Source organism: Brassica oleracea, chromosome C3 (genome assembly GCF_000695525.1).
Source record: "Brassica oleracea var. oleracea cultivar TO1000 chromosome C3, BOL, whole genome shotgun sequence".
NCBI classification, from domain to species: Eukaryota; Viridiplantae; Streptophyta; class Magnoliopsida; order Brassicales; family Brassicaceae; genus Brassica; species Brassica oleracea.
In genome coordinates this window covers 29,253,574-29,279,400 of record NC_027750.1, presented here as the reverse complement: position 1 = coordinate 29,279,400, position 25,827 = coordinate 29,253,574, and the positions used below count along the sequence as shown (strand labels likewise).

At 30.3% G+C, this 25,827-nt stretch overlaps 5 protein-coding genes across 7 annotated transcripts in view; all 5 read left to right on the top strand.

The window, feature by feature from the left end:
* The first annotated feature begins 9,079 nt into the window (after positions 1-9,079).
* On the top strand, positions 9,080-12,988 carry LOC106332413 (CSC1-like protein At3g21620). 3 transcript variants are annotated; one of them, XM_013770873.1, is made up of 11 exons: positions 9,080-9,310; positions 9,944-10,277; positions 10,362-10,511; positions 10,592-10,727; positions 10,811-10,912; positions 10,994-11,113; positions 11,179-11,259; positions 11,345-11,685; positions 11,764-12,334; positions 12,408-12,641; positions 12,712-12,988. In XM_013770873.1, the coding sequence occupies exons 2-11, from the start codon at positions 9,964-9,966 to the stop codon at positions 12,931-12,933; spliced, it is 2,271 nt and encodes a 756-aa protein (XP_013626327.1). In that variant the 5' UTR covers positions 9,080-9,310; positions 9,944-9,963; the 3' UTR covers positions 12,934-12,988. The 3 variants fall into 3 exon arrangements, with proteins under 3 accessions (XP_013626327.1, XP_013626328.1, XP_013626326.1); XM_013770874.1 differs by having other exon boundaries at positions 9,940-10,277; positions 10,362-10,442; XM_013770872.1 differs by having other exon boundaries at positions 9,940-10,277; positions 12,712-12,987.
* Positions 12,989-13,616: 628 nt separating this feature from the next.
* LOC106332500 (uncharacterized membrane protein YuiD) lies at positions 13,617-15,134 on the top strand. Its single transcript, XM_013770964.1, has 5 exons — positions 13,617-13,856; positions 13,988-14,145; positions 14,394-14,444; positions 14,516-14,608; positions 14,832-15,134. The coding sequence occupies exons 1-5, from the start codon at positions 13,700-13,702 to the stop codon at positions 14,889-14,891; spliced, it is 519 nt and encodes a 172-aa protein (XP_013626418.1). The 5' UTR covers positions 13,617-13,699; the 3' UTR covers positions 14,892-15,134.
* Positions 15,135-17,347: 2,213 nt separating this feature from the next.
* On the top strand, positions 17,348-19,616 carry LOC106330326. Its single transcript, XM_013768814.1, has 5 exons — positions 17,348-17,839; positions 18,196-18,335; positions 18,477-18,643; positions 19,263-19,347; positions 19,472-19,616. The coding sequence occupies exons 1-5, from the start codon at positions 17,348-17,350 to the stop codon at positions 19,614-19,616; spliced, it is 1,029 nt and encodes a 342-aa protein (XP_013624268.1).
* Positions 19,617-20,120: 504 nt separating this feature from the next.
* LOC106331536 (protein ABCI12, chloroplastic) lies at positions 20,121-22,184 on the top strand. The gene is made up of 7 exons (XM_013769914.1): positions 20,121-20,522; positions 20,860-20,976; positions 21,102-21,338; positions 21,417-21,581; positions 21,682-21,757; positions 21,833-21,897; positions 21,982-22,184. The coding sequence occupies exons 1-7, from the start codon at positions 20,148-20,150 to the stop codon at positions 22,132-22,134; spliced, it is 1,188 nt and encodes a 395-aa protein (XP_013625368.1). The 5' UTR covers positions 20,121-20,147; the 3' UTR covers positions 22,135-22,184.
* A 1,391-nt stretch (positions 22,185-23,575) lies between these two features.
* LOC106333086 overlaps positions 23,576-25,827 on the top strand; it is a 4,108-nt gene continuing 1,856 nt past the window's right edge. The window contains exon 1 of the mRNA XM_013771568.1: positions 23,576-24,613. Coding sequence (XP_013627022.1) covers positions 23,853-24,613 — 761 coding nt within the window. The 5' untranslated portion in view covers positions 23,576-23,852. The remainder of the gene's footprint in view (positions 24,614-25,827) is intronic.

Here is a 25,827-nt window from a genome sequence, read left to right as displayed (position 1 = left end):
GCCAACCGTTTTTTTTTTTTTTTTTTTTTTTTTTTGCAAAAAATTATTATGTTTGCAGATTCTACATTAGATTTTGGTTTTTGTTTTTCTAGAATCTACTTTTTCTCCAATCAAGATTTTGGTAAAATAGATTTCCTATTTTATAGGGAAACCAGATTCTAACTCTTTTGACATTTCTCACGTAAAAACCAAAATCCATATTTTATGGGTTTCTATTTGTATCCCACGATTACTTTCTTTCTTCTGTTTTTTAACAAACTATTAATTATATTAATATATAAAAAACACATCAATTTTTATAAAACTAACACAAACTCAAGAAAATAACATATTAAACTATTAGAGTTTTGTATATTTAAATGAATTCCACAATAATTTAATCATATTTTATACCATAAATCTTAAAGTAAAATAATTATTTTTGGAAATTATAAATATTATATATTTATTAAACTAGAATTTATTTTTATCTAAAAATCGATATATAATGTAATATTTTATAATATTTAAATTAAATAAATTTAATATAATTTATTAAAATTTATAAAAATACATTCAAATTTTATTTAGTCTTTCAAATAATAAACTAACTAATAATTGTGTACTATTTGATATGTCCAGAATAAAATAGTACTTTAAAAATATAAATATAAATATCAGTTTATATATTTTAATTCGGGAATATTTTTTAAAATATATAAATAATTTTAAAATAATTTATAAAATAAATAATGTATTTTACGGGGTGAGATTTTATGTTTTCTATTATTTCTATAATAAGTAATATTTTATTAATTTTACTAAGAATCAACAAAATAATTTATTTATCATTCAAATTTAAATTCTAAAACAGTGAGTTGAAAACTACTAAGAATCAAAAAAAAAAATTAATTATTAAATAATTTTATGTGTGCTTTAATAATATTAGTTTATATATTTTTCAAAAAGACATTTTACTATTAATCATTTTTTCATTTTATTAATTTTAAAAACAAAGACCAAAAACTAAAACAACCATTCATGCTTTTCTAAAAACTAGAATCTACTGCAAAATCAAAAACCAAAATTTAAAAACTAAAATCTAAAAACCAAAATCCAAAAACCAAAAACCAGAAACCAAAATTTAAAAACTAACAAAACAATCATCACCTTAACTTTAGGATAAACATCTACTAGCTATATTTATTATACAAAGCACATGAATAAAAATAAAAAAAAAATATTATTCTTTAAAAATTAAGTTATTGGATTTTTGTTTAGGTAAATTATTTATTCATTATTTAATTAATATTTTTACTATAAAATTATATATCACTAATTTAATTTGTTGGTAATAATTATTATACATTTATTAAATTGTAACTTTATTTTTTATATAATATATGGCATTTATTTTTATGTTAAATGTTTGAATTACATAAATTTTATGTATGACCACTATTTTTAAAATATAATTACTTTAATTGTGTTTCTATAAATATAATTATTAATTATCTAGAAACGAATGTGCTTTAAATTCATTTATTGATAAGCATTTAGTAATATTTTAATTTCATAATTTTATTAAAATTTATCATATTTTAAAAATATAGCTAAATTTTATTTTATTTTAAAAGATTAACAATTAATTTTGTATTTTCTTGGGGATATAAATTAAATGTGTATTAATATGTAACTATTAGGTTTTTATTTAATGATATATTTGAATAAATTTTAAAATAAGTTTTTATTTTCATAATAATACTATTTTGTATTTTTATTGTTTTCAAAATAATATATTACTATTAATAGTATTATAGTTTAAATACAAAAACTAAAAAATCAAAAACCAAAATCTAAAGTTACTATTCAAGTTTTTTGAAAAACCAAAATCTACAGAAAAATCAAAAACCAAAAATTAAAAACCAAAATCTAAAAAACTAAAATCCAAAAACCAAAAACTAAAATCCAAAAACCACTTAAGCAATCATCACCCTGATGCTTCAGTATGTATGTATATTCCAACGTCACCAATTGACACTTTTATAAATTTCTATAATAAATTTTTCAAGTTCGACGTTGACAATCTCAGCATCTTACGCCAATGATTGGTTGATTGTACTGAAATGAATCAGATTTTTTTTCTTCTTTTTCTTTCAAGTATTAAAATTTTTGAAATTGTGACGGATATTCTTTCCAGGCTAGAACAAGTCTGCCATAATGCTGTGAACAAATAATGATCATTTAATTTTCTGTGTTATTCTCGTAAACAATTGTGTATCCCTTATATATTAAAATAGAAAACACTGTAATAAATGCATTCACCCTAAACTGGACATATGTTACGTGTAGAAGCATCGTAATAAATGCGTTCATACTAAAATAAACACATGTCACGTGTAGAAGCATCGTAATAAATGCGTTCTCACATGCATGTTTTTTTTTACGTTATTTTTACTGTTTACGAATAGAGCTGGACAAATTATTCATAAATTTTGATTCGATTCGTTATCCATTTTGATTCGAACCGAAAAATCTGGATATCCGTTACTCTATAAAGCAAATCAAAAACTAAAATGCAATATCCGTAAAAAAAAAATCAAATCACAAATATCAATATTTATAGGAACGGATATCCAATTTGATCTGTTATATGCATATATATATATATATATACATATATTTAAAGAATTATATATAAGTTATATATTATAGTTTATATAAATTTTACAGTATTTTTGTTTTTAAATAATTTCATTTTAAGAATTTTATTTTTCATGTATTATTTTGAAAAAACGTTATTTAATACTCCCTCTGTTTTTAAAAGATGCATATTCTAAACTTTTCACATATATTAAGAAAACTTATTAAATATGCATTTTTTTTTGTGAATAACATTTTTTCATAATTTTTAGCCAATAGAAATTCAATAAACACCATTAATTTTTTTGAAACTTACAATTTTTCATAAAATCATACATTGAAAAAGTAAAAAATGTATCTTTTTGAAACAATTTTTTTTTTCAGAACATACATCTTTTAGAAACGGAGGGAGTATTAATTAACGGTATCTTTATATATTTATCAACCATATTTATATACTTTTACATACACATACATGTGCACATTGACGTGAGCACCTTATAACTAAGTATTTACCATAACTGAAATATCTAATTTTTTTGAAAGTTAAAATATTCTTTTTCTTAATGCTTCTTTTACTATCGACCAAATTGTAGTAAAATTATTTGTCTTAATAATTTTTTTTTTTTAACTATTATCCATTTAGAAACTATAATATGAAACCATTGGTTCGACATCACGACTATCTAAGATTCATAACATGAAAACAAACAAATAATAGTAATTTTTGATTATCACAGGAAAAAAAACAAAAGCTTCAGACATTTTAACCGAACAAACTAAATAAATATTGATTTAAAATGATAGTTATATTTTAGGAGATTAAAAACCAAAAAACAACTTAAAACCGAACCGATATCCAGATTAAACAGATTAATGTCTCCTTATTAAAAAATAATGAAACTAATAATCACATTCCGCGCAAGGCGCGGATTATTACCTAGTTACATATATACTAAGACCACAATTAAATGTAGTTTCCTAATCAGCCCAGATATGAAGATGATACTCAATATTATAAATTGATATGCAATATTGATAATTCAAAAATTATGAGATTATAATCCTAATACATAATACATACTATGTATTACATACTCTCTCTGTCTCATAATAGATACTTTCAAATAATATGGATATCCCATCGGGTTTCGGTTTGGGTCAGATCAGGTCTAAGACCTATGGATCCTCCACAACAAAATCCAATATGGTAAAAAGATCGGTTCAGTTTCTATCCAAGCCGAGATTTTTGGGGTCGGTCGGATCTTCGGGTCCGGATAAAATGCTCAGGCATAAATTAAAGTGTAAAGAGTCAAAGTGACACTTTTTAATAAACATAAGGAGTGTAAAATTAGTTTTCTTTCATTGTTATTTAAAATTTTGAACGGACTACAAGGATTTAATATTAATGATTGATAAATTTCATGCATGATCAAACTTCTCAATAGGGCTGAAAGAAATACATTTGTACAACATATATTTAGAAATATAATATAGATGGATGCATATTATTAAAAGGTTATTAGTGATAAACTGAATGAAACTTTTAAAAAAATCCCCTATATATTAATCTGGGAGCACTACAACATATTTTCGTAATCACGTTTCATCACGAGGATAATTCTTAGAATTCTTAGAAAAATAAGTTGGACTATATAAACATATACTATGTTTTTTTATTAAATTAACTATCAAATTAATTAATAGTGTACAAAATAATATTTTTTCCTTAAATAAAAGCTACGAAATTACCTAATATGATTAACATATATATGATAATTAATGATTATGAATACTACATATTTGATAACAATTTTTGTATCCTCCATTTTTTGTTTAATTTTCTATTATTAAAAAAAATTAAACAATCACATTAATCATATAATAAAAAATTTAGATTTTTTCGTATATGTTATATTTTAAATTTTAAATATTTAAAAACGACTATGAATTACTAAAATAGTAAAAGTCCCACATTGAACATTTTGTGATCAATGGTTTAACTTTTTTTTTTTTTTCAAACAAGATACAAATGATCAGATATCGTAGGGGTGGGCGTTCGGATACATGTTCAGGTTTCTATCGAGTATTTAGGATTTTTGGGTATTTCAGTATAAAGGTATAGAATACATTCGAATATTTTTACACTTCAGTTCATGTTCGGGTATTTTATGTTCTGGCTCAGATATTTTGGGTCAGGTTCGGATATTTAAATTTTGAAGAAAAATAAAAAAATTATTCATTGTTTAAGTTTTTTTGTATTTAAAATATACTTTTAACTTAACTGGTTTCTAATTTTTAAAAATTAAATTATTAATAGGTTTGGAGATAAAACTTTTAAAATAAAAAAACACAAATTTAATTGTTGTTTTGAAATTTTAGATGAGATTTTGTTAATGCAAGAAACAAGAGCTTGATATGTATTTTAAGTGAGTAGCAAATGATTTTGTACATTATTATATGTATAGTATCTAATTTTGAGCAATGTGCTTCATTAATATAAAGACCTATTCTTGGGTTCACCAACCAATATGATTGTGTTATTTCATATTCGATATCTTTTAAAAAAAGAAATAAAATATTATCAAATTATATTATGTTTTTAAAATTAAAAGGTAAAAAAAAAATAGTAGTGGTTAAAAAAATAATATTTTTAACGTCATCAGCAATAAATCCTAAATCCTAATCCCTAAACCCTAAATCCAAAACGCTAAAGCCTTGGGTAAACCCTAAACTCTTGGATAAATCTTAAACTCTAAATTAAAATCACTAAACACTAAGACACTCAAGGGTTTAGGGTTTAAGATTTAGGATTTAGGGTTTACGGTTTAGGGCTTTAGTGTTTAATGTTTTTATTTAGAGTTTAAGATTTATCCAAGGGTTTAAGGTTTACCCATGGGTGCAGGGTTTACCCATGGGTTTAGGATTTATGATTTATGGTTTAGGGATTATGATTTAGGGTTTAGTGTTTTGCTGACGACGTTAAAAATTTTTTTTTAAAAAATTCTTTTTTCTGTAACTACTATTATTTTTTTTGCTTTTTTATTTTAAAAACATAATATAACTTGACAATATTTTGTTTCCTTTTTTAAAAGATATCGAATTTGAAATAATGAAATCCTATTGGTTGATGAATCTAGAGGTCCACCCTAGGAGGTGAACCCAAGAATAACTCTAATATAAATATTTTGAATAAAATGAGAGAAGTAAACTTGAAATATAGGGTTAAGTACACTTATGTTTGGTTATCTTCAGATATCCGTTCGGATTCGGATGTTACCCGTTCGGGTTCGGATATTACCGGTTTAGGTTTAAATATCCAATCTCTCCGAATTCAATAACCATTCGAGTATTTTGCTACTTTGGTTCGGATTTTCGGATCAGATTCAGATAGAGGTTCCGGTATCGGATAAAAAGCTAAGTCCTAATAAATCGTATGAATATGAAGTCTTATTAAAAGATATTCATATTATATATATGTATATATATTAATATCATTTGAAATAAATTATATACTATATAAAAATATATTAATTTCAAAATTTGTAGTGAAAAATTATTCAGATCTTAATATTTTAATTTTGAAATTTGTATTAAAAAATCTCACATTAAAAATTTGTGATTAATAGTTTAAATTTTTGTTACAGCAAATCTAAAAATGTTAAAATTTGTTACAGCAAATCTAAAAATGTTAAAAAAATAAGTGTCAATAATAAAATTTTATACTATATATCTATGTCAATTAACAAACCCTGGATCAAATCCCTTCAGTGACCCTTTTTCTTAATATTTTTGTTTTTTGACAAAATTTTATCCACATTTATGACCCCACATAAAAAAAAATTTGGGTTCGCCCCTGGCATGCGCGGATTATCATCTAATCTGCCTATATTTTGCAACACTTCAATATAGTTCCAAAATATAAATGAAATTTTTTTTTTTTGAGAAAACTAATAGAGCTGATATTCTGTTTAAATGGAAAAGATTGATTTCCCTTTTCCAAAACTAACAAAATTATTTGATAAGAAAATATGAGTACCTTTTCATCCACAAAGAAGACCTTCGTTAGGTAGAAGTGATAAAATCATTTTATAAAGATCCTTTTTATGTTGATTGTTCTAAAATTCAAGAACAACTTTTTGTATGAGTGATAGAAAGTTTTTTTTATGTCAAAAAAATTTATTTGTTGTAAAATTATTATAATAATAATTTTATAATTTATAATAAAATAACAAATAAACGTCATAAAGCAAAATCTGAATCTCTTTTTTTTTTCTCTACCAGACCAATCAAATCATAGTAAATCCTATATACATTATTTAATAAGTGATTTTGCCACATGTCATTTATACAATCATTTCACAAAAATAATATGACATGGCTACTAAAATGGATGATATGGCTTATAGTTTAATATGACGTGAACAATTACATTTAACGTTAATTTATATTTTTGTAAAATTTTAAAATATGGTAATAACTAAAATATTATATTTAATGTCAATTTATATTTTTGGAAATATTTTTAGAATATGGTAATAACTCATAAATCATCATTAAAATAAATATATTCAAATATGGCATTACAAATTTTGAAATATCATTTAATTATATATTTTTAAATTATACAATTTCATTAGTAAAATTTTCAAAAATGAATACAATTTTTTTAAAGAAAATTATAACAATTTAATCGTAAAAATAATTATTTTCTTATATATCTACAAATTTTATAAATATTATTTAATTTTAATTTTTGATAATCATGCAACTTTTTACAAATTTATTTAATATATTTAATTAAAACAAATAGATAGAAAAATCTATCTAAGATTATAATTTTAAATATATACATGCATATTTTTAAATATAATTTCAAACAAACAAAATTATTTTTATCTTAATTTTTATGTTTAACTAAATCAAATTTATATTAAAATATTGATAAGAAAATCTTTTTTACAATATTAATAAAAAAATATAAAATATAATTTATATTTATCTGCTAAGAAAATATTTTAAATTTTTTTACTGCACATAGTAAAGGAAAAAATCTAGTTTTTTCTTTATTAGAAAATACAAAAGAGTAACGATATACATTGATTGGTTTCTGCAACATATATAAAGTAGGTAATTATCTTTTTCTTTTTTGTCGTCCGTAAATTTCTTATCTATATACGTTTCTGTTCCGTTTTCATTGCTTGTAAGAGTTAATGTTAGATTCATGTTTATTATGAGCTTCCAACTTAAAACTAATTGGTAATTAGTTGATTGACACTAACCTTTTATATATTAGTTAATGTCTCATTGAATTCTCGATGTGGGATACTTTATCTCTAATACCCCTCTTCGAGATGATGACTCTTATCAGGTAGAAATCCCGAAATGTTAAAACAGTTATACTCGGTCGAACGAGTTAATTACGACATTTATATCCGGTCGGATAAAGTTATATTAATTAGAAGTTTAGCATATTTAGGATATGGGCTCTGATACCATGTTAGAGTTTGGTCAATGTTTTTAAAATCGGACCGGAAGCTGAACCAGAGAATTGTTGGGTCACGGTTCAATATGGTTTGACCGGTCAAACCTGATTCAATAATCTGGTTTTATATATTTTTAGTATATAAATTTAAAAATAATGTTAGTAAATATGATACATAATTAAAATATAAATAACTTTTAAACATAAAAAATTATAAATACAAACTAGTTTTATGTTCATATGCATGATTTATAGATTTTGATAGTTTTAATAGTTTAATAACTTTAAGTTCCAATCCGGCTATGTGATTGGTTCATGGTTGAACCAATTATTAGATCAAACTCGGTTATATACTCGGTTCATAGTTGAACCCGGTCCAACCATCGGGTCGGACCGGTTTTAAAAACATTGATTATGGTTTATTATGAATTTCCAATTTAAAACCAATTGGTGATTAGTGGATTGATCCTAACTCTTTATATACTAGTTAATGCGGGAATTAAAAACACAGGTTACATAAGAAAAGATTAAAATCATTCTTCAAACGGTGATTTTCTTTTTGACAATTTGTCTCAACTTTTTGAAAACCGGGGAATAAAAAAAGAAAGAACCGGGGAATAAAATATCGAAAAACGTTAAACAAGAGCCGACGTCAGAAAAAAAGGGAAAACATAAAATATAGCCGTTATGAACATGTTAACGTGGCCTGACCTATGAGGCTTATAAATTCTAAGTTATAACCATTATTGTAAAATTTATTTAAAGAAACTGAAAAGGAAACAGTAACGGACATTGTATATATATATTTATCGTCAACGAACAGTGAATATTTGAAACAACAAAAACAATTATTTTTTCTTTGAATTATTTAACAAAAATAACTTCGGCCAGGTGACACATGCTGAACTAATTTAATAGTATCATTTATTGATGATTTTACTAGTAACACCCAAAACGTAAGAATCAGCAGAGATCTGACTAGAGTTGAATCTTGGATCGATTTCCCACAAAAAAAAAACACATATAGAAAATAATCTGTCATTCTTTTATTAATGATTTTCTTTCTTCTTCTGATTCAAGACCTTCTCCTTCTTCTTATTCAACAGAATCTGCAGATTCGTCTTCATCGTTTCCATCCTCAACTTTGTTTGACTTCACCGAAACAAACAACAATCCGAGATTCGTCGCTAAGTTCTTGAGAAGGTAAATAAAGTTAATCTCAATTAAGTTTTCCAGTTGATTCAAGATCTTTAGATTTATGCTAAATTTTTGATTGTTTGAGTAGTTTTTGATTTTTGTTCTCGCTGTTAATATTTTGGTTTTCGATATTGTTTTAGTTCATAGTTTTACAAAAGAATTTTGAAGGGTGACTTATTTCAAAGTATTGTAACAATTTATAAACAAAAATACGTATAGATTTACATCCTTTTACCACTAAAAGTGCACGAGCATGTGTTGTGATTGTTATCTAAAAGAAAAAGATATATAAATTATTTGCTTTAAATTATTATATTTTCTGACAAAATATATTTTCTGACAAAATATATTTTTCTGAAAAATATAAAAATCTGGATTTTGGTTTTCCATTAAAATTTATTAATACACTCAAAAACTAGTTTTTTTTTGTTGAATATTTTTTTAATCGAAATCATGAATGACAATAAAACAAATTTCTCAAAAAGAAAAACTATAATAAAAAACCACAACCAATATAACCATTTCCTTGTATTATATGAATCAGTCCTTGGATTGTAAGAAACCCGAGCAAACCTCTTAACCCTTTTTCAAAGCTCTTAAACCTCATCCTTGTTTTCTGTGTATTTTACTGTCAGGAAGATTATTCATTCTTGAAAGTCATGGCTACACTAAGCGATATTGGAGTTGCAGCAGTCATCAACATTCTAACTGCATTCGCTTTCTTCATCGCCTTTGCTATCCTTAGGCTTCAACCTGTTAATGACAGAGTTTATTTCCCTAAATGGTATCTCAAGGGTTTAAGGAGTAGCCCCATTAAAACAGGTGGCTTGGCCAGCAAGTTTGTCAATTTGGATTTTCGATCTTACATCAAATTCTTGAACTGGATGCCACAAGCACTGAGAATGCCAGAGCCTGAGCTCATCGACCACGCAGGATTGGATTCTGTCGTCTATCTGAGGATTTACTTACTAGGGTATACATAAATATCACTCAAAACCCTTTTCCTGAAATATGTTTGATAGTTCAAGATTATGATCAATGTGGGTTTGTAGTGCAGGTTGAAGATCTTTTTCCCAATAGCATGTCTTGCTTTCACGGTAATGGTGCCTGTTAACTGGACCAACACGACGTTGGATAAGTTACAGAACCTAACTTTCAGTGACATTGATAAACTCTCTATATCAAATATACCAAATGGATCATCTAGGTGATAAAGACAAGTCAGTGTTTTTGATTTGTTTTGATATATTCGTCATTGATTATATTCTATGCTCATATATGTAACAGGTTTTGGGTGCATTTGTGTATGGCTTATGTGATTAGTTTCTGGACATGCTTTGTCTTAAAACGAGAGTACAAGATTATTGGTTCCATGAGGCTACAGTTTCTTGCTTCTGATCAAAGGAGACCTGACCAGTTTACAGTTAAACCACAAATTCTCAATTTCTTGGTCAATTCTGTTTTACATTTTTAATATTAAATGCCCTTTGTTTTTGATTAATCTAGGTCCTGGTGAGGAACATTCCTCCAGATCCTGATGAATCAGTTAGTGAGCTTGTTGAGCATTTCTTTAAAGTCAATCATCCAGACTACTACCTCACTTACCAGGTTACAACTTTGATCTTACTAAGGATGATTCATTTGGATTCTTGTTTTTGGTTTGATTCATGTTTTCTTTCAACAAAACAGGCTGTGTACAACGCAAACAAGCTGTCTGAATTGGTTCAGAAGAGGAAGAAATGTCAGAACTGGCTTGATTACTACCAAAACAAACACTCTAGGAATCCATCTAAAAGGCCAATGATCAAGGTAACTGAAAGTAAATCTTATCTTTCGTTGAATCTTGATATAATCCTTCTACTACCATGATCCAGGTGGGTTTTCTTGGCTGTTGGGGTGAAGAAGTTGATGCAATCGATCGCTACACCGAAAAAATCGAGGGCCTAACAAGAAAAGTAAAGCCCCCCCCCCCTATCCAAACTCATTGTGTTTGATCACCTGGTTGCCTTCATAATCACACTTTACTTTGATTGTTTTCAGATAAGTGAAGAGAAGGAGAAGGTAACAAGCAGCACAAAGTCACTCGTCCCTGCAGCTTTTGTATCTTTCAAAAGGCGTTGGGGAGCAGTAGTTTGCGCTCAAACTCAACAGTCAAGAAACCCAACAGAGTGGCTTACAGAGTGGGCTCCAGAGCCAAGAGACATCTACTGGGACAATCTTGCATTACCCTATGTCCACCTTACTATCAGAAGACTAGTGATAGCCGTCGCTTTCTTCTTCCTCACTTTCTTCTTCATGATCCCAATAGCATTCGTGCAGACACTAGCCAACATTGAAGGCATTGAGAAGGCTGTACCGTTCTTGAAACCTCTCATCGAAATGTAATAACAATCTCACACTACACCTTAACTCTCTCTTCCTTTTACTCGTTGATGCTAAAATCTTTGTTTTGTGGACAGGAAAGCTATTAAGTCGTTTATCCAAGGCTTCCTCCCCGGTATAGCATTGAAAATCTTCCTCATTGTCCTCCCTAGCATACTGATGTTCATGTCGAAATTCGAAGGATTCATAAGTAAATCTTCACTAGAGAGAAGATGTGCGAGCAGGTACTACATGTTCCAGTTCATAAACGTTTTCCTCTGCAGCATTATCGCCGGTACTGCACTTCAACAGCTTAACAGCTTCTTGAACCAGTCTGCAACCGAGATCCCTAAGACTATCGGTGTGTCGATACCGATGAAAGCCACTTTCTTTATAACTTACATAATGGTGGACGGATGGGCTGGTGTTGCTGGAGAAATACTCAGGTTGAAGCCGTTGGTGATATATCATCTCAAGAACTTCTTTCTTGTGAAAACTGAGAAAGATAGAGAAGAAGCAATGGATCCTGGAACTATAGGGTTTAATACTGGTGAACCACAGATACAACTCTACTTCATTCTTGGTCTTGTTTACGCAGCTGTTAGCCCTATCCTTCTACCTTTTATCCTCGTATTCTTTGCCCTAGCTTATGTTGTTTACCGTCATCAGGTCTGCTTTCTAAACCCTATCTCAAGCCCAAGAAACTTAGATCTCTGACTCAGCTTTGCCTCTTTGTTTGTAGATTATAAATGTGTATAACCAAGAGTATGAGAGTGCTGGAGCGTTCTGGCCTGATGTTCATAGACGTATAGTGATTGCTTTGATCGTGTCTCAGCTTCTTTTAATGGGATTACTTAGCACCAAACATGCATCTCGTTCGACTCCATTGCTTTTCATACTTCCTGTGTTAACCATAGGGTTCCACAGATTCTGCAAAGGACGCTATGAGCCAGTCTTTGTCAGATACCCATTACAGGTTAGTTACTGTCTCTTTCCTTTCTTTGTGTGTTTGGTATTGATGATGTTTCTTTTTTTTTTTTCCGTAGGATGCAATGGTTAAAGATACCTTGGAACGCACGAAAGAACCGAATTTAAACTTGAAAACGTTTCTTCAAAACGCGTATGTGCATCCAGTGTTTAAGGCGGCGGATAATGTAAAGGATGAGATGGTTGTGGAGGAGCCGAGGGCTGATCAGACGCCGGATTTAGTGGCTACTAAACGTAGCTCAAAGAGACATACTAGTGGCTCATCTTTTGAAACCTTTTGACAAGTTTTTTGATGAGATTTGTTTAATGGTATTTTTTAAAGGATGGTTTTTATAGGTTTTTGGAAGAAAGTTTTTTCCAAATTTTTTATGTTTTCTTTTTGTCTTATCATTAAATATCGTTAAAAGTAAGTGTATAGATGAAGAATTGATTGACCAGAGAGCAATACAAAAAAATGTTTATGGTAAAACTTTGGTCAACAATATAAAAAACTCGTGAATAATATTGTGGTCAAAGTAATAATTTATAATTTACAAAAAAAATTTAAGTTACTCAAAAGACTAATTGAAATGAATTGTATAAATAAAATTATATACTCCTTTTTAGTTGTTAATTTTAAGTTACTACTCATTCTTACTCCTTTTTAAAATTTTAATTTAAGTGATGTTTTTAAAGATTTTTTTTTTTGTTTCGGTTTAACTGATGTTTTTTAGTTTCTACGCAAAAATTAAAATTTATTTAGTATTACTAATTTATATTCTACAGTATAATTTTATTGGTCTAACTTGGTGTAATTATTGTTGTTTTATACAAAAACGAAGTAAACTGAATAAAAATTTTTAATTTTTTAACTGATGCGTAAAAATCTTAAACATTAATTATTTGGAAATAAAATAAATTTATTTGCTTTATAAATTATAATATAATTTGTTGTTCCTTCAGAATTACGGAATAATACAAAAGACTAAAGATTTGATTTCTCCAAAAAAGATCTGAGCTTTTTTTTGTTTGACATTTGATCGAAACGAGAGATCGGAAGCGAGGCGAATGGACGAGGTGATGACAGTGGCGGACGCCGGCGGCGGTAATAGGGCGTTGTACGGATCCTCTCACCCGTCGCAGAATCTGCTCCCTCACAACCTTCCAATCTTCTCGGCGTTTCTCGCATTGGCTCTTGCTCAGTTCCTCAAAGTTTTCACTAATTTTTTTTTTTTTTTTTTTTTAGCTCTAATTAGGATTGGATTGTGTAGAATTGAACAACTTTTGCTTACCCTCTTTGTATCAGAACCTTAAAGTTGGCTCCTTTTTGTGATTTTGTATGTTAGATTTTTTGTAGGTACAAAGAAAAGAGATGGGACTCTAAACGTATGCTCAGTTCTGGTGGTATGCCTTCCTCTCACTCCGCTACTGTCACTGCCTTGGCTCTTTCCGTTGGCCTTGAAGAAGGTGCTGGAGCACCCGCTTTTGCCATCGCTCTTGTCTTGGCTTTCGTTGTGAGAGTTCTCTTCTCTCTTCTCTACTTCAAATGTCTCTTACAGTGTGTCCTTGTGTCATTTCTAATTAATTTCCTTTTAAGTTTACATACATTGGATATACAAAGTAACAGCTTGCTTCCACTAGCATCTCACATTTATCATACACTTGTCTTTAATTACTACATTTTCCTCGCGAACAGTCACTTTGATCACATATTAAAACCAAACTATCTTACCTCTCTACCTTTGGTATGTTTGGTCTGCAGGTAATGTTTGATGCCTCTGGGGTCAGGCTTCATGCTGGTCGTCAAGCTGAGGTAGGAAACTTATTAATCCAGTTCTCTCTGTTTTCCTTGTCTTTCCAAAAAGCTAAAAACTTTTTTTTCAGCTGCTTAATCAAATTGTTTGTGAATTCCCTCCGGAGCATCCATTATCTACAGTTAAACCCTTACGTGAACTGCTCGGCCACACTCCTATCCAGGTTTGTGGAACTCATTAGTAAATGATTTAGACATTTTGCAGTCCATGTCTATCAAAGGTTCTGGTATCTTGTGCCTTCTTCGACTACTTGTATTCCAATTAATGGCTGTGTTATAACACTTAGAATCAGATAAGCTCAAGTCCCTGTATTCACCATGCAATCAACTTTAGTATCTGTTATTAATGCTACGATCACAGAGCTAAGTTATGAGGTTGAAATACAGGTTGTGGCAGGCGCCATCTTAGGATGCGTGGTAGCGTATCTGATGAGGAGTACAAGCTAGTTTCTACATAAGAACGAACCCAAAATTCTTTTTAAGATCGTACACCCCTTAAGAAGCTATATATAGATTCATCAGCATCAATCAAGCTGTGGGGTTAATTATATTGGGAAGTAAATGGAAATTGTGAAAACCTGTGTAATTTATAGATCATTGTTAGAGACATTTCCTTAAAGTGAAGTGAACTGACTTGTCGTCATTTTTTGAGAAATAGTTCGTTGTTTCAAAAGTATCTTTCTTATACCATTATTGTAGAACATACTCACGTTCTGCTTTTGCCTTTAGTTTCTATTGATTTTTTTTTTTGTTTGAACACCAGTTTCTATTGATTTAAACTCTTTACTAGTGTCCTCCAATAAGAATGGAAGCATGTGAAGTCTCTCTGGTTGTTAAAAAAAATTTGATATTATGTCAGATTAGGATAAAAATTTTGGGACTATACTAAAAGGGAGAAAGTTGTAAAGTTAGAAGCGTTGGCTTCTTGCTAAGGACCAGCATGATTATTGGGAAGTTTTTAAGGTGGGATTTTTAGAAGAATATAAGAACCCGTCTTTTAACTAAAAACAATACGAAACATCTCTTAAAACTCTTATTTAAGAACCGTTTCTTAGCCTTTTTAGTTAAAAGTTAAGAGACGGATTTTTATATTCTGATAAGAACCTCACCTTAAGAACCTATCAATAATCATGCTCTGAGGGCATGATTATTGGAGGTTCTTGCTCTTGGGTCCTTAATACACATATATTTGTATGTATATATTATATACGAATACACATAACATATTATACGCATATATAATATATACATACAAATATATGTGTATTAAGGACCCAAGAACAAAGACCCCCAATAATCATGACTTGGGGTTAAGGCTCGTCATTGGCCTACAAAACCTACTAGATATCAACACCGTGAAAAATAGACCCAAAAAAAAACAGGCAAGAAAATGGGATGTTTCAGATCATCATAAATTAGAAATTCCATTAGTGTGAAAACAAGATATTGTCAATAAATACGATAAATTTAAGTTAAAACTTTAAAATATTTTTATTTGGTCAAAAAAATTTAAAATATTTAAAACTTGCCGTTAAAAGAGAAAATTTCAAGACCGTTTTATAGTTCCTACTAGGCTACTATAACATTTATGGAATAGTTCCAACCATTACATTTATGGAATAGTTCCAGCCATTACATTTATGGAATGGTTCCTACTTCCTATCATAACAAATTACTAGTTCCACCATCAAACTATAATTTATCATAATTTATAGTCTAACTTCTTATTTGGCCATTGATAGGATCTGCTAGAGTGCTAGTAATGGTTTAAGTGATTATCTTCAATATTCAATGGTAAAGATAGCAATGATGAAACAATAAAAAAACTTGGGATAATAGACAATGAGATTTTTGGGGTTGTAGATGATTTAGTAAGAACAAATGATTTAGATGATTTAGTAAGAACAAGATCTTGGTAACATCTTATATAGTATAGGATTACAAATTGCAATATTATTTTTATATACGAAATTCACTCTTAAAATATGCTAGATTTTGATCCGTTTTTTTTAAGTGCGGGTTTTGTTTCATGTTAAAATAACATATAAAAACAAAATTTTTTTATGTATGTTACTCAATTTTAATTTAAAAGTTTGGGATATCATTTGCACTTCATGCATAAGAAAGTTGTTGATGTGTTTTACATGTTAGATAACTAAAATGACGGATCAACGTACAGAGTTTTGATTAAACGCGAGATCTACATACTTGTTCAGGATTTACAGTAAAGTTGTTACTGTATATTTTTTTTAGAGAAACTTTTGGGGTAGTTAAATTTATTGTAGATGTAAATTATATATTGTAGATATTTTAAAATAAAATATGTGAAATATGTGATGCACATATAAAGTAATTATTTTTTATCAATTAAAATAATTTATATCAATAATTTTTTATATATATTATCAAAGTTTAATGGTATTTGAAATGTGATATGTAAATAATATTTAAGTTATTTAAAATATTTCAATAATTTATAAAAAATTCCAAAATTAAATAAAAATATTTTTATATTTTTATTATAATTTTCTAATTTATTTGATATTATAGATAGTTTTTTCATTTTGTAAATTCTGCAGCCTATAAAAAAGAAGTAGGTTTTTTGCCTAAAATACATAAAAAAGTTTGCTTTATTTTTTTTGTAGCTTAAAAAATAAATTTAAAGCATGGCTGATTAAATTTAATAGAAACTTGACGTAGTTTTTAACTTTTGAGAATAAAGTTACATCATAATTGATAAAGTCTACTGATTCAAAAATAAATCTCAACCGATCACCCCTATTACGATCAATCTTCCAACATTATTTTAAACGAGCCTGCATACAGACCAAACTTAAGTACTACTGCAATAAGAAAAAGACAAGATGTCCTCATCAATTCAACAAAACCCATCTCCCCAAAACATGAAAGAAGAAGTCTTGTTGAAGATTCCTGGTTGCATAGTCCATCTCGTTAATGCATCCGAACCGTTAGAGCTCGCCTCCGGGGAGTTCAAGCTTGTAAAAGTTTCTGCAAACGATTACGTGACCCTAGCAATGCTTGTCAGAGTCGGACTTGACCTTCAATGGCCGGTGGTTAAGGAAGAGCCGATGGTTAAAGTCAACGCTCGTGAGTACCTCTTCACGCTTCCAGACAAAGACGGTGATTCACTTGGATACAAAGTGACTTTCTCTGGCGAAGAGGGAGACATTTTAAAGAATATTGAGGTTCTTGAAGAATTGATGAGGGAGGATTCTTGCTTTTCATATTTGAGTAAGACTAAAAATGAAATTGATTGGAAAGAGTTTTCGCCGAATGCGGAAGAATACAAAAGCGCTGTGGCCAAGGCCATCGCTGAAGGATCAGGTCATATCATCAAAGGAATATTCAGTTGTAGCAATTCTTTCTCTAAGAAGGTGTAATTTCTCTCTCATATAACTGCTTCCTTCCGGTGATGCTAATGCAAATATGAATCCAAATGATTTTTATTAGAATCATGAGCTTTTAACTCAAAAACCGGTTGATCATAAGTGGAAGTACTTATCATATTTAAAAGTAAGATAACTAGGTGGGTGTTATGTGGATAGATTTTAAAAGTTTTGTATATTATACTATTGTATAATTTATGGGAATAGCTTGCTTCACTTTACGGATTTTCCGTATATACATGTCTCTTCTCATTGTCAGATTTGAGATTTTTAAAACACGTGTATATATGAACATGGAGATCGAATATGGTTATAATAACTTATAACTGATCTAATAAAAACAGGTTCAGAAGGGAGGAAATGAAATAATTATTACAAAAGAGACTGAGGAACAACAGAGTGGTCATCATCATGAAGCACAAATAAATGGAGGTGATAACAATAGAACTCCGAAGAAAAATAATATCATCACAAATATTGAAAGGTATACCACATTTTGTTGTTTTCTTTTCTCCAAAACGGGTAAAAGTATATATTAAATCAAATAATAAAATTTTGGTTCTCGTCTCATTTTTATTAGCTAAATAATGGTTCCTTTGTTGAATGTTACGTGTATTGTATATAGAGTGGAGACACTATGGAAGGCGAGCGAGACGATAGGAGCAACGGTGTTAGACGGTGAAGATATGATTAGCGGTTTGATGATGGCTCCTGTGCTTAAATCGAAGCTAGGGAAGGCGTTGCTATCCACTGCCCCAGGAGAAATTCTCTTGGCTTCACTTGATTCTTTTGGTAAGTTGCGTAAAATAGCTCCATTAAGTGCCACTCCCTGCTCATCTTTATTACTTTCCAAGTTTTTGGAGGCAACATTTGAACAAATAAAACATATACGGTACAAACCTATAAATTAATATTTGATAAATTAGTAAACATAATAAATTAATAAATTTATCTGGTTCCAAATTGGACCGGTTTTAGAAATCTTATGTAAATATAAGGCCTCATTAAAATAATAAAATAATAATCTATATCTAGATACATTTTATATAAGTATAAACAAACTATTGCATTATTTGTTTTAAATTCATAATGGAATTTATTTTTATATTTTCTTAATATTTTGATGATATTTAGTAAAATTATATCTAAAACTACATTTAAATTCTATACAACATATTTTATATACACCAAATCATATAATAAAAACCATAAAAATAGCATTTCATTAAATTAATGTATATATGGTAGAATCAAATATTTTCTTATTTTCAAAAAAATATATTTTAAAATAGAAAAAATCTAAAAAATAAATTTTTATAATTTAATAGTTCTATAAATTAATAAAATACTATAGTCCCAACATTATTAATTTATAAAAAAAATATTGTATAATGTTTGATGCGATCAATAGATAAAATACTTGGTGCTGCTGAAGCTGCAGAGATGCAAACTCATTCTGCCACATCCATGGCTGCTTCCAAACTTGTTAGTAAGAGGTACATTTTGACTTTGTGATTCTCGAATTTGAGATTGAATTTATGTACACATATATTGGTGTGTTTTGTGGGATCATTTTTGAGTTGAATGTAAGATGCTTCTACATTTTTTGGGAGGATACAGTTTTGGGGAAAAGGCTGGTAAAACCACCGGAAAAGTGCTAGAAACAACCGGCAGCTTGGGCCGATCGGCGTGGAAAATTCAAAAAGCTATGGATCCATCTTATTACATGATATCAAAAATTGCCAAAAATGCTCCTAGAGAATGATCATACGTTCTATCAAATAATATATGTACTGGTTTTGGATTTAGTTTGGCTTTGAGCAGAGATTTATAACTTCATAATCATATGTTCTATCAAATTATGTATGCCTTGGTTTTGAATTTGGTTTGGCTTTGAGCAGATACTCATGCTAAGTACTGATCCAGACCTTAAATTCGAACGAGAACCGGAATCCGAACGAAAAAGAAGAACCCAACTAAACCACCAAACCTTAATAACGACGCTTCAAGAGAAGCTAATTAACGGATGGGTAAACAAGCCACAAAAGAGCTGAAACCTGGCGCTCATCTCACAACACCCCACGCTACGAGTCATCATTATAAATCTTTGAGGAGAGATTTTGGAAGTGTGTAAGAAAATTCAATACAGTTTTGACCTCACATTCGAACAAGAACCGGAATCCAAATTTGGTATAACAAAAACAAACCGAAGTAAACCGTTTTTAAGTGTATAGAACCAACCCAAAGAGTACAGTCTCCACCACCAAAAGTAGATATAACTTCCCGCCAGGACCGAATGTCCAGGGCATGTCTGGTTCAATCCGACATCGAACCACTCATGAATCTCTCCAATCTTCCAACTCCACACCCCTCGCTCCCCGTAAACCTAATCCCCAAACTTCCAATTCGTCATCTAACAGCTCCAATCATCGGCCGAAGCTTCGCAATCCCTAAGCTTCTGCTTCATGGGACTCCGGCCGCGAAAAGGGTTAGAGCCACAGTCGACGGAGACGGAGGAAAAACCGGAAATTGGGTGAACCGGTTACCGATTCCGGGACTCGGAGCCGAGAATGTGTTCAGATTGATTTCGAGCGCGACGGGAAGTCCAATCGGTCAGTTCATATCGTCCCCTGTGACGTTCTTGCACTCGGTGGATCCTAGAATCAAACTGGTGATTAAAATTCTTGATTTTTGGTCAAATTTTCAATCTTTTCTTCTTAATTTTATCAAGTTTGATTAGATTCTGATGAAGAAATGCGTTTATAGTAGCACTCTGAATCTTTTCATGAAGTGAGCTCGCGTTTACTTCTTACAACGATGATGCTAATTGCGGTTTTATTTATTGGTTTTTGAGGCTCTAGCAACTAGCTATGGTTTGTTTCAGATCCATTCATAGTTTAATGTTTGTTATTAGAGTTCTTGTTTGTTGGATTACGAGGACTGTTGTGTTGTTTACAGTAGTTTAATACAATCTATGTATGTTTACTATGGTATTTTCAAATGTTCAGGTATGGCTATTAACTCTAGTAGTTCTTCCAGCAAGAGCAAATATCGTTGTGCGTTTGGGACTTGTTGTATGTACAGCTCTTTTGTCAATCTCTGTTCTCCCAAGACAAGTTTGGATGGTGAGTTCTCTTTTTCTCTCTGTTTCTTTCTGATTCTTTGCGGCTTTTGATGACTAGAATGTTACTGTTCTTGAGTTTGCTATCTTGTGATCTATCTGAGTTTCTTAACTTTTCTTCATGTATAGGATCAATTGGCGAGAGTTTCACTCCTTTCGGGCATCCTCTTCATAACCTTGGGTCTAGGCTCAGATGGTGCACCCCCAATGCTCCAATCAAGAACCCCACCATCTTCACTCACAGGCTTGCCTGATCTTCCCATGTCTTTGACCGGTTATTCATACATGTTGCTCAAGCTCGGACCTTTACAGTTCACTAGGAAAGGCTTATCTGTTGGAAGCACAGCTGCATGCTTAACCTTCATCGCAAGTCTTCGGTTCTCTACTTCTAACGTTTTCCCCTAGATCACCTTATGAGGAAACGTTTGTTTTTTATTGTCACAGATCTTCCAAAGTGCTAGCATCTGCCTTGCAACCACAACACCGGAGCAACTTGCGCTAGCTATGCGTTGGTTCTTGTTCCCGTTGACATATATAGGTGTCCCTGTTGGTGAAATCATCCTCACGCTTCTGCTTTCACTTAGATTCATTAATTTGGTTTTTGATGAGGTGAATACTTTTTCAACTTTTTGTTCTTTTTATACACATACATCTCCTGGCTAAGCTTCACATTCCTTTAACCACATTAACGTTTGTTGTTACATTAAAGGTCCGAAGTGTTGCGCTTGGAATTGTATCTCGAAGAGTAGACTGGAAGCAGCTTACTGTTCTTGAGACACTTGATAGTAAGAATCCAAGTTTCTTCTATCTCTTTTTTTTTTTAATCTGAAACTCATCTTACAAGTGACTTCTTTTTGTAGTTTTTGCTTCTTTCATACGCCGGATCTTCAAGAATATATTCCGCCATGCCGAGCAAATATCTCAGGTGAACATCATTAGGCTTCTGTTAGCTATTTACATTGATAATCTTTGTCTGAAGCTCAAATATGAACTCTCTGTTTATGTGTAGGCTATGATTGTTAGAGGCTTTAGAGGAGAGAGCAGTAGCCACAAGATCTACTTCTTCTCAGGCTCATCAAATAAGTTTGCAGATTTTGCGTCAGTTTTGGGTTTAATAGGTGTAATCTCAACCGCACTCTTGTCCGAATACTTCTTTGTATAAATATTTTCACTGATTTTTTCGGTTTAATATATTTTTTAAAGAACATTAAACATATAAGACTTTCTTCATATCTTGAGATAAATCAACAATTACAGGGAAAGATCAAGACTCGTTCATGCGACATGAATTGCTCATCTTAAGCCAATGTAGAAAGTTAGTGTTTCTTTTACCTTGGAAGAGAAGAGACCTCTGGTTTCAAAATTAGGGATATCTTAGGTCTTTTGTTGTACTTATGATTAAAAATAAAAATTCCCTTAAATAGCCTTTTTTTTAGTTTATTTTCACAAAAAATAGACTTCCGATGAGGAAAATGACCGAAAGAGATTTTATTGATCGGTACATATGCGTTTATACCCTTAGGGTTAACCCCTGTTCGGGAACGCGCTAGTCGGGCGGTCGGGCTGGGCCTAGCGCCTAAAAAAAATCGGAAACTAATCGGAAATTATGTGGGGCGGAATTTTTAGATTGTTTACTATGTTATAAAACATGTTAATCTTTAATTGTGTATAACATTAATTCATTTTCATGTTTAAGATTGTATAAAACACACAAATAGAATATATAAACTTAATATAGTGTAATTTTCACCAAAATTATGAATATAAATAATATTTATAAAATTTTAGATCAAATAAATAAATAAAAATATTATTAAAAATAAAATAAAAATAATAAAATAATTAAAAAAATAGATTAGGCGGCTAGGTGGTCATTTAGGCGGTCTAGGCAGAGAAAATCGGATATCCGATTTTTTAAACCGATTTGACATAGATCGGGGTGGAAGAGTGACGCGTAGCACCCAGGCGGCCGATTTTTAGAACAGAGCGGTTTACTAATCTAAGACTTAGGGTTTAGAATTAAGGAGTTGGGTTTTGAGAATGAGTTCAGATTTTTAAAAATAAAAAATAAATATTAAAATTTTCAAAATATTATTACATTTTACCAAAAAAAAAATATTGATTACAGATCAGCTTAATAAGGAACCTCTATATAAGTTCATGTTTCAATGGTCTCGTCATGTTTTAAGATAATTCATTCTCATCGTCTCCTTCTCCCTTGCTTCTTACAAGTTTTGAATTGTAATATGCTTTTCTGGTTGTGTAATATTGTTATTACGAGTAGCTCCAGAAAAACAAAGTAAAAAAACTTATTGTTTATAGAAAATTTATCAATCGTGATTAAGGTTTTACGTGGAAAAATCAATCAATAAATGCGAAACAAATTGGAAAATGTGTTGGTCCCAGGGTTGGTAACTTGTTTGAAAAAAGTCAACTAATATCTTGTTTGAACATAATTTTTAATCACAAAATCTGATGATACGTATAAAACATATACATTAATACACAGTTTAAAGTAAACCCACAGTTCCATGAAAGTCACCTGGTTGTATAAAATATAATATATTTTTGGCAGTTTTCTGTTTAACCTACTTGAGAGAATTTTGTGGAGAAGGTTGATGAACTGGTGAGGTTTTGGTTTCTTGCTGCTCTTTTCTTGTAGCAGGTTTTGACATTTTTTAGATGTCAGACGCTCAACAGAATTGAGTGAATTATCTATTCTCCACCAAACCTGTAGCAGTTGAGCTCATCCCTTCTCCTCATAAACACTTTACAATCTCATCTCTTCATTGATCATATATGATATAGTCTTACTGTTAATGAAAAGTTTGTGTGACTGTCTTTTGTTAAGAAATTTCTAAAAAAGGTTTAAGAGACTACATGTTGTGTGTGTTTAGAAGAAAGCTTAGTTTCCTTTTCTCAAGACTTAGATGGGTCATCAAGAAACGGGTGAGGGCTAGAGTTATTGTCAGGAGGTTAAGGAGAGCTCGAAGAACAGAGAGCCTTGAAACAGAAGTGTCTTCGATCCATCTGAGATCAAACTCCAGAAGACATATCCGTGTTGCAACGTTCAACGTGGCAATGTTCTCACTTGCACCCGTCGTGCAAAACATGGAGGAAACAACTTTGCTTGATCATGTAGATGACAACAACATTATAAGCCCATCTCCAAAAGGGATTCTGAAGCAGTCTCCGTTACATTCTTCTGCAATCAAGAAACCAAGGGTTTGTATTAACCTCCCAGACAACGAGATATCCTTAGCACAGAGCTACAGCTTTCTAAGCGTGGGGGAGGGAGAGGAAGATGATAACGAGGGGAAGGAAAACAGAGGAAGTAACTCGATGAGATCACCTGTGTGTCTTCCTTCTTGTTGGTGGGATCAAGAAAGCTTTAACGGATACAACAGTAGAAGAAGCATAGCTGAGTTGCTAGGAGATTTGGATGCAGACATATTGGCTTTGCAAGATGTAAAAGCAGAGGAAGAGAAGCGTATGGAGCCATTATCGGATTTGGCTTCTGCTATAGGTATGAAGTATGTGTTTGCTGAAAGCTGGGCGCCTGAGTATGGCAATGCTATACTGTCCAAATGGCCCATCAAGAAATGGAGAGTCCAAAGAATAGCTGATGCAGATGATTTCAGGTGATAGCAAACTTTGAAGTCTTTAACTTATATATATATGACTTATTTTTGGGTTCGAATGAAACAAAATATTGTCAAATTAATACTATCTTTTTAAAATTAAAAGGTAAGAAGAAATAAATAAAAAATAGTACTAGTTATAAAAAAAAAAAAATTAACGTAGTCAGCAAAACATTAAATACTAAATTCTAATCCCTAAATCCTAAACCCTAAACTATTGGATCAACCCTAAACTCTAGGATAAATCTTAAACTCTAAATCAAAATCACTAAACACTAAAACACTCAAGGGTTTAGGGTTTAGGATTTAGGGTTTAGAGTTTTAGGGTTTAGTGTTTTTATTTAGAGTTTAGGATTTATCCAAGGGTTTAGGGTTTACCCAAGAGTTTAGAGTTTACCCAAGGGTTTAGGGTTTACCCAAGGGTTTAGGGATTACGATTTAGGGTTTAGTGTTTTGCTGACGACGTTAAAAAAAACAAAATTTAATTCTTTTTTCTGTAACTACTATTTTTTTTTTACTTTTTTATTTTAAAAACATAATATAACTTGCCAATATTTTGTTTCCTTTTTTAAAAGATATCGAATTTGAAATAATGAAATCTTATTGGTTGGTGAACTGGGTAAACCTTTAGGTTCACCCTAGGGGGTGAACCCAAGAATAACTAAGGCGAGATCCAAACCATTTTAAATTAATCTATATTATTAAAAGAAAAGTATCCATTAAAAAATACCCCTAAGTTTTCTAACTTATTTACACTTTCATGTCACTGAGAATTAAATTAAACTACCAATTTTAATGCTTGTGTTTTCCAGTTAAATTAATGAGTTTTCCTTAATCAAATTTAAATTTAATGTCATTAAATGAACTTACCTATTTTCATGCTTGTCTTTTCAAGTTAAATTAATGAGTTTTCCTTAATGAAATTTAAACTTAATGTCATTAAATGAACCTAAAAATACATCATATTTAACGTAGCTTATTACGGACGAGTACGGCCCAATAATGAACTTGAATTTTATTTTTACGAAAACGTGAATCACTTGACTTATGTAATATTTAAAATATATTAACTACAATATAACAAATGCATATAACCTACATATTCTTTAGTTTGAAATGATCATGCTCAAGTTTTATATAGTCAACTTACATCATGCATCGATCGATGTACAATAGTCAAACCACCTATAGTTTTCATTTTTTTTATAGGAAGA

Bases quoted from the DNA above. Each gene is read 5' to 3' on its own strand.
- LOC106332500 (XM_013770964.1), top strand. From the start codon at position 13,700: ATGGACGAGGTGATGACAGTGGCGGACGCCGGCGGCGGTAATAGGGCG. The intron at 13,857-13,987 runs TTTTTTTTTTTT...AGATTTTTTGTA, and splicing joins CCTCAAAGTTTTCACTAATT to GGTACAAAGAAAAGAGATGG. The intron at 14,609-14,831 runs GTTTGTGGAACT...GTTGAAATACAG, and splicing joins TCGGCCACACTCCTATCCAG to GTTGTGGCAGGCGCCATCTT.
- LOC106332413 (XM_013770873.1), top strand. From the start codon at position 9,964: ATGGCTACACTAAGCGATATTGGAGTTGCAGCAGTCATCAACATTCTA. The intron at 10,728-10,810 runs GTTAAACCACAA...TGATTAATCTAG, and splicing joins GGAGACCTGACCAGTTTACA to GTCCTGGTGAGGAACATTCC. The intron at 11,686-11,763 runs GTAATAACAATC...TTTTGTGGACAG, and splicing joins TTGAAACCTCTCATCGAAAT to GAAAGCTATTAAGTCGTTTA.
- LOC106330326 (XM_013768814.1), top strand. From the start codon at position 17,348: ATGAAAGAAGAAGTCTTGTTGAAGATTCCTGGTTGCATAGTCCATCTC. The intron at 17,840-18,195 runs GTGTAATTTCTC...TAATAAAAACAG, and splicing joins GCAATTCTTTCTCTAAGAAG to GTTCAGAAGGGAGGAAATGA. The intron at 18,336-18,476 runs GTATACCACATT...TATTGTATATAG, and splicing joins ATCATCACAAATATTGAAAG to AGTGGAGACACTATGGAAGG.
- LOC106331536 (XM_013769914.1), top strand. From the start codon at position 20,148: ATGTCCAGGGCATGTCTGGTTCAATCCGACATCGAACCACTCATGAAT. The intron at 21,339-21,416 runs GCAAGTCTTCGG...TTATTGTCACAG, and splicing joins CTGCATGCTTAACCTTCATC to ATCTTCCAAAGTGCTAGCAT. The intron at 21,758-21,832 runs GTAAGAATCCAA...TTCTTTTTGTAG, and splicing joins TGTTCTTGAGACACTTGATA to TTTTTGCTTCTTTCATACGC.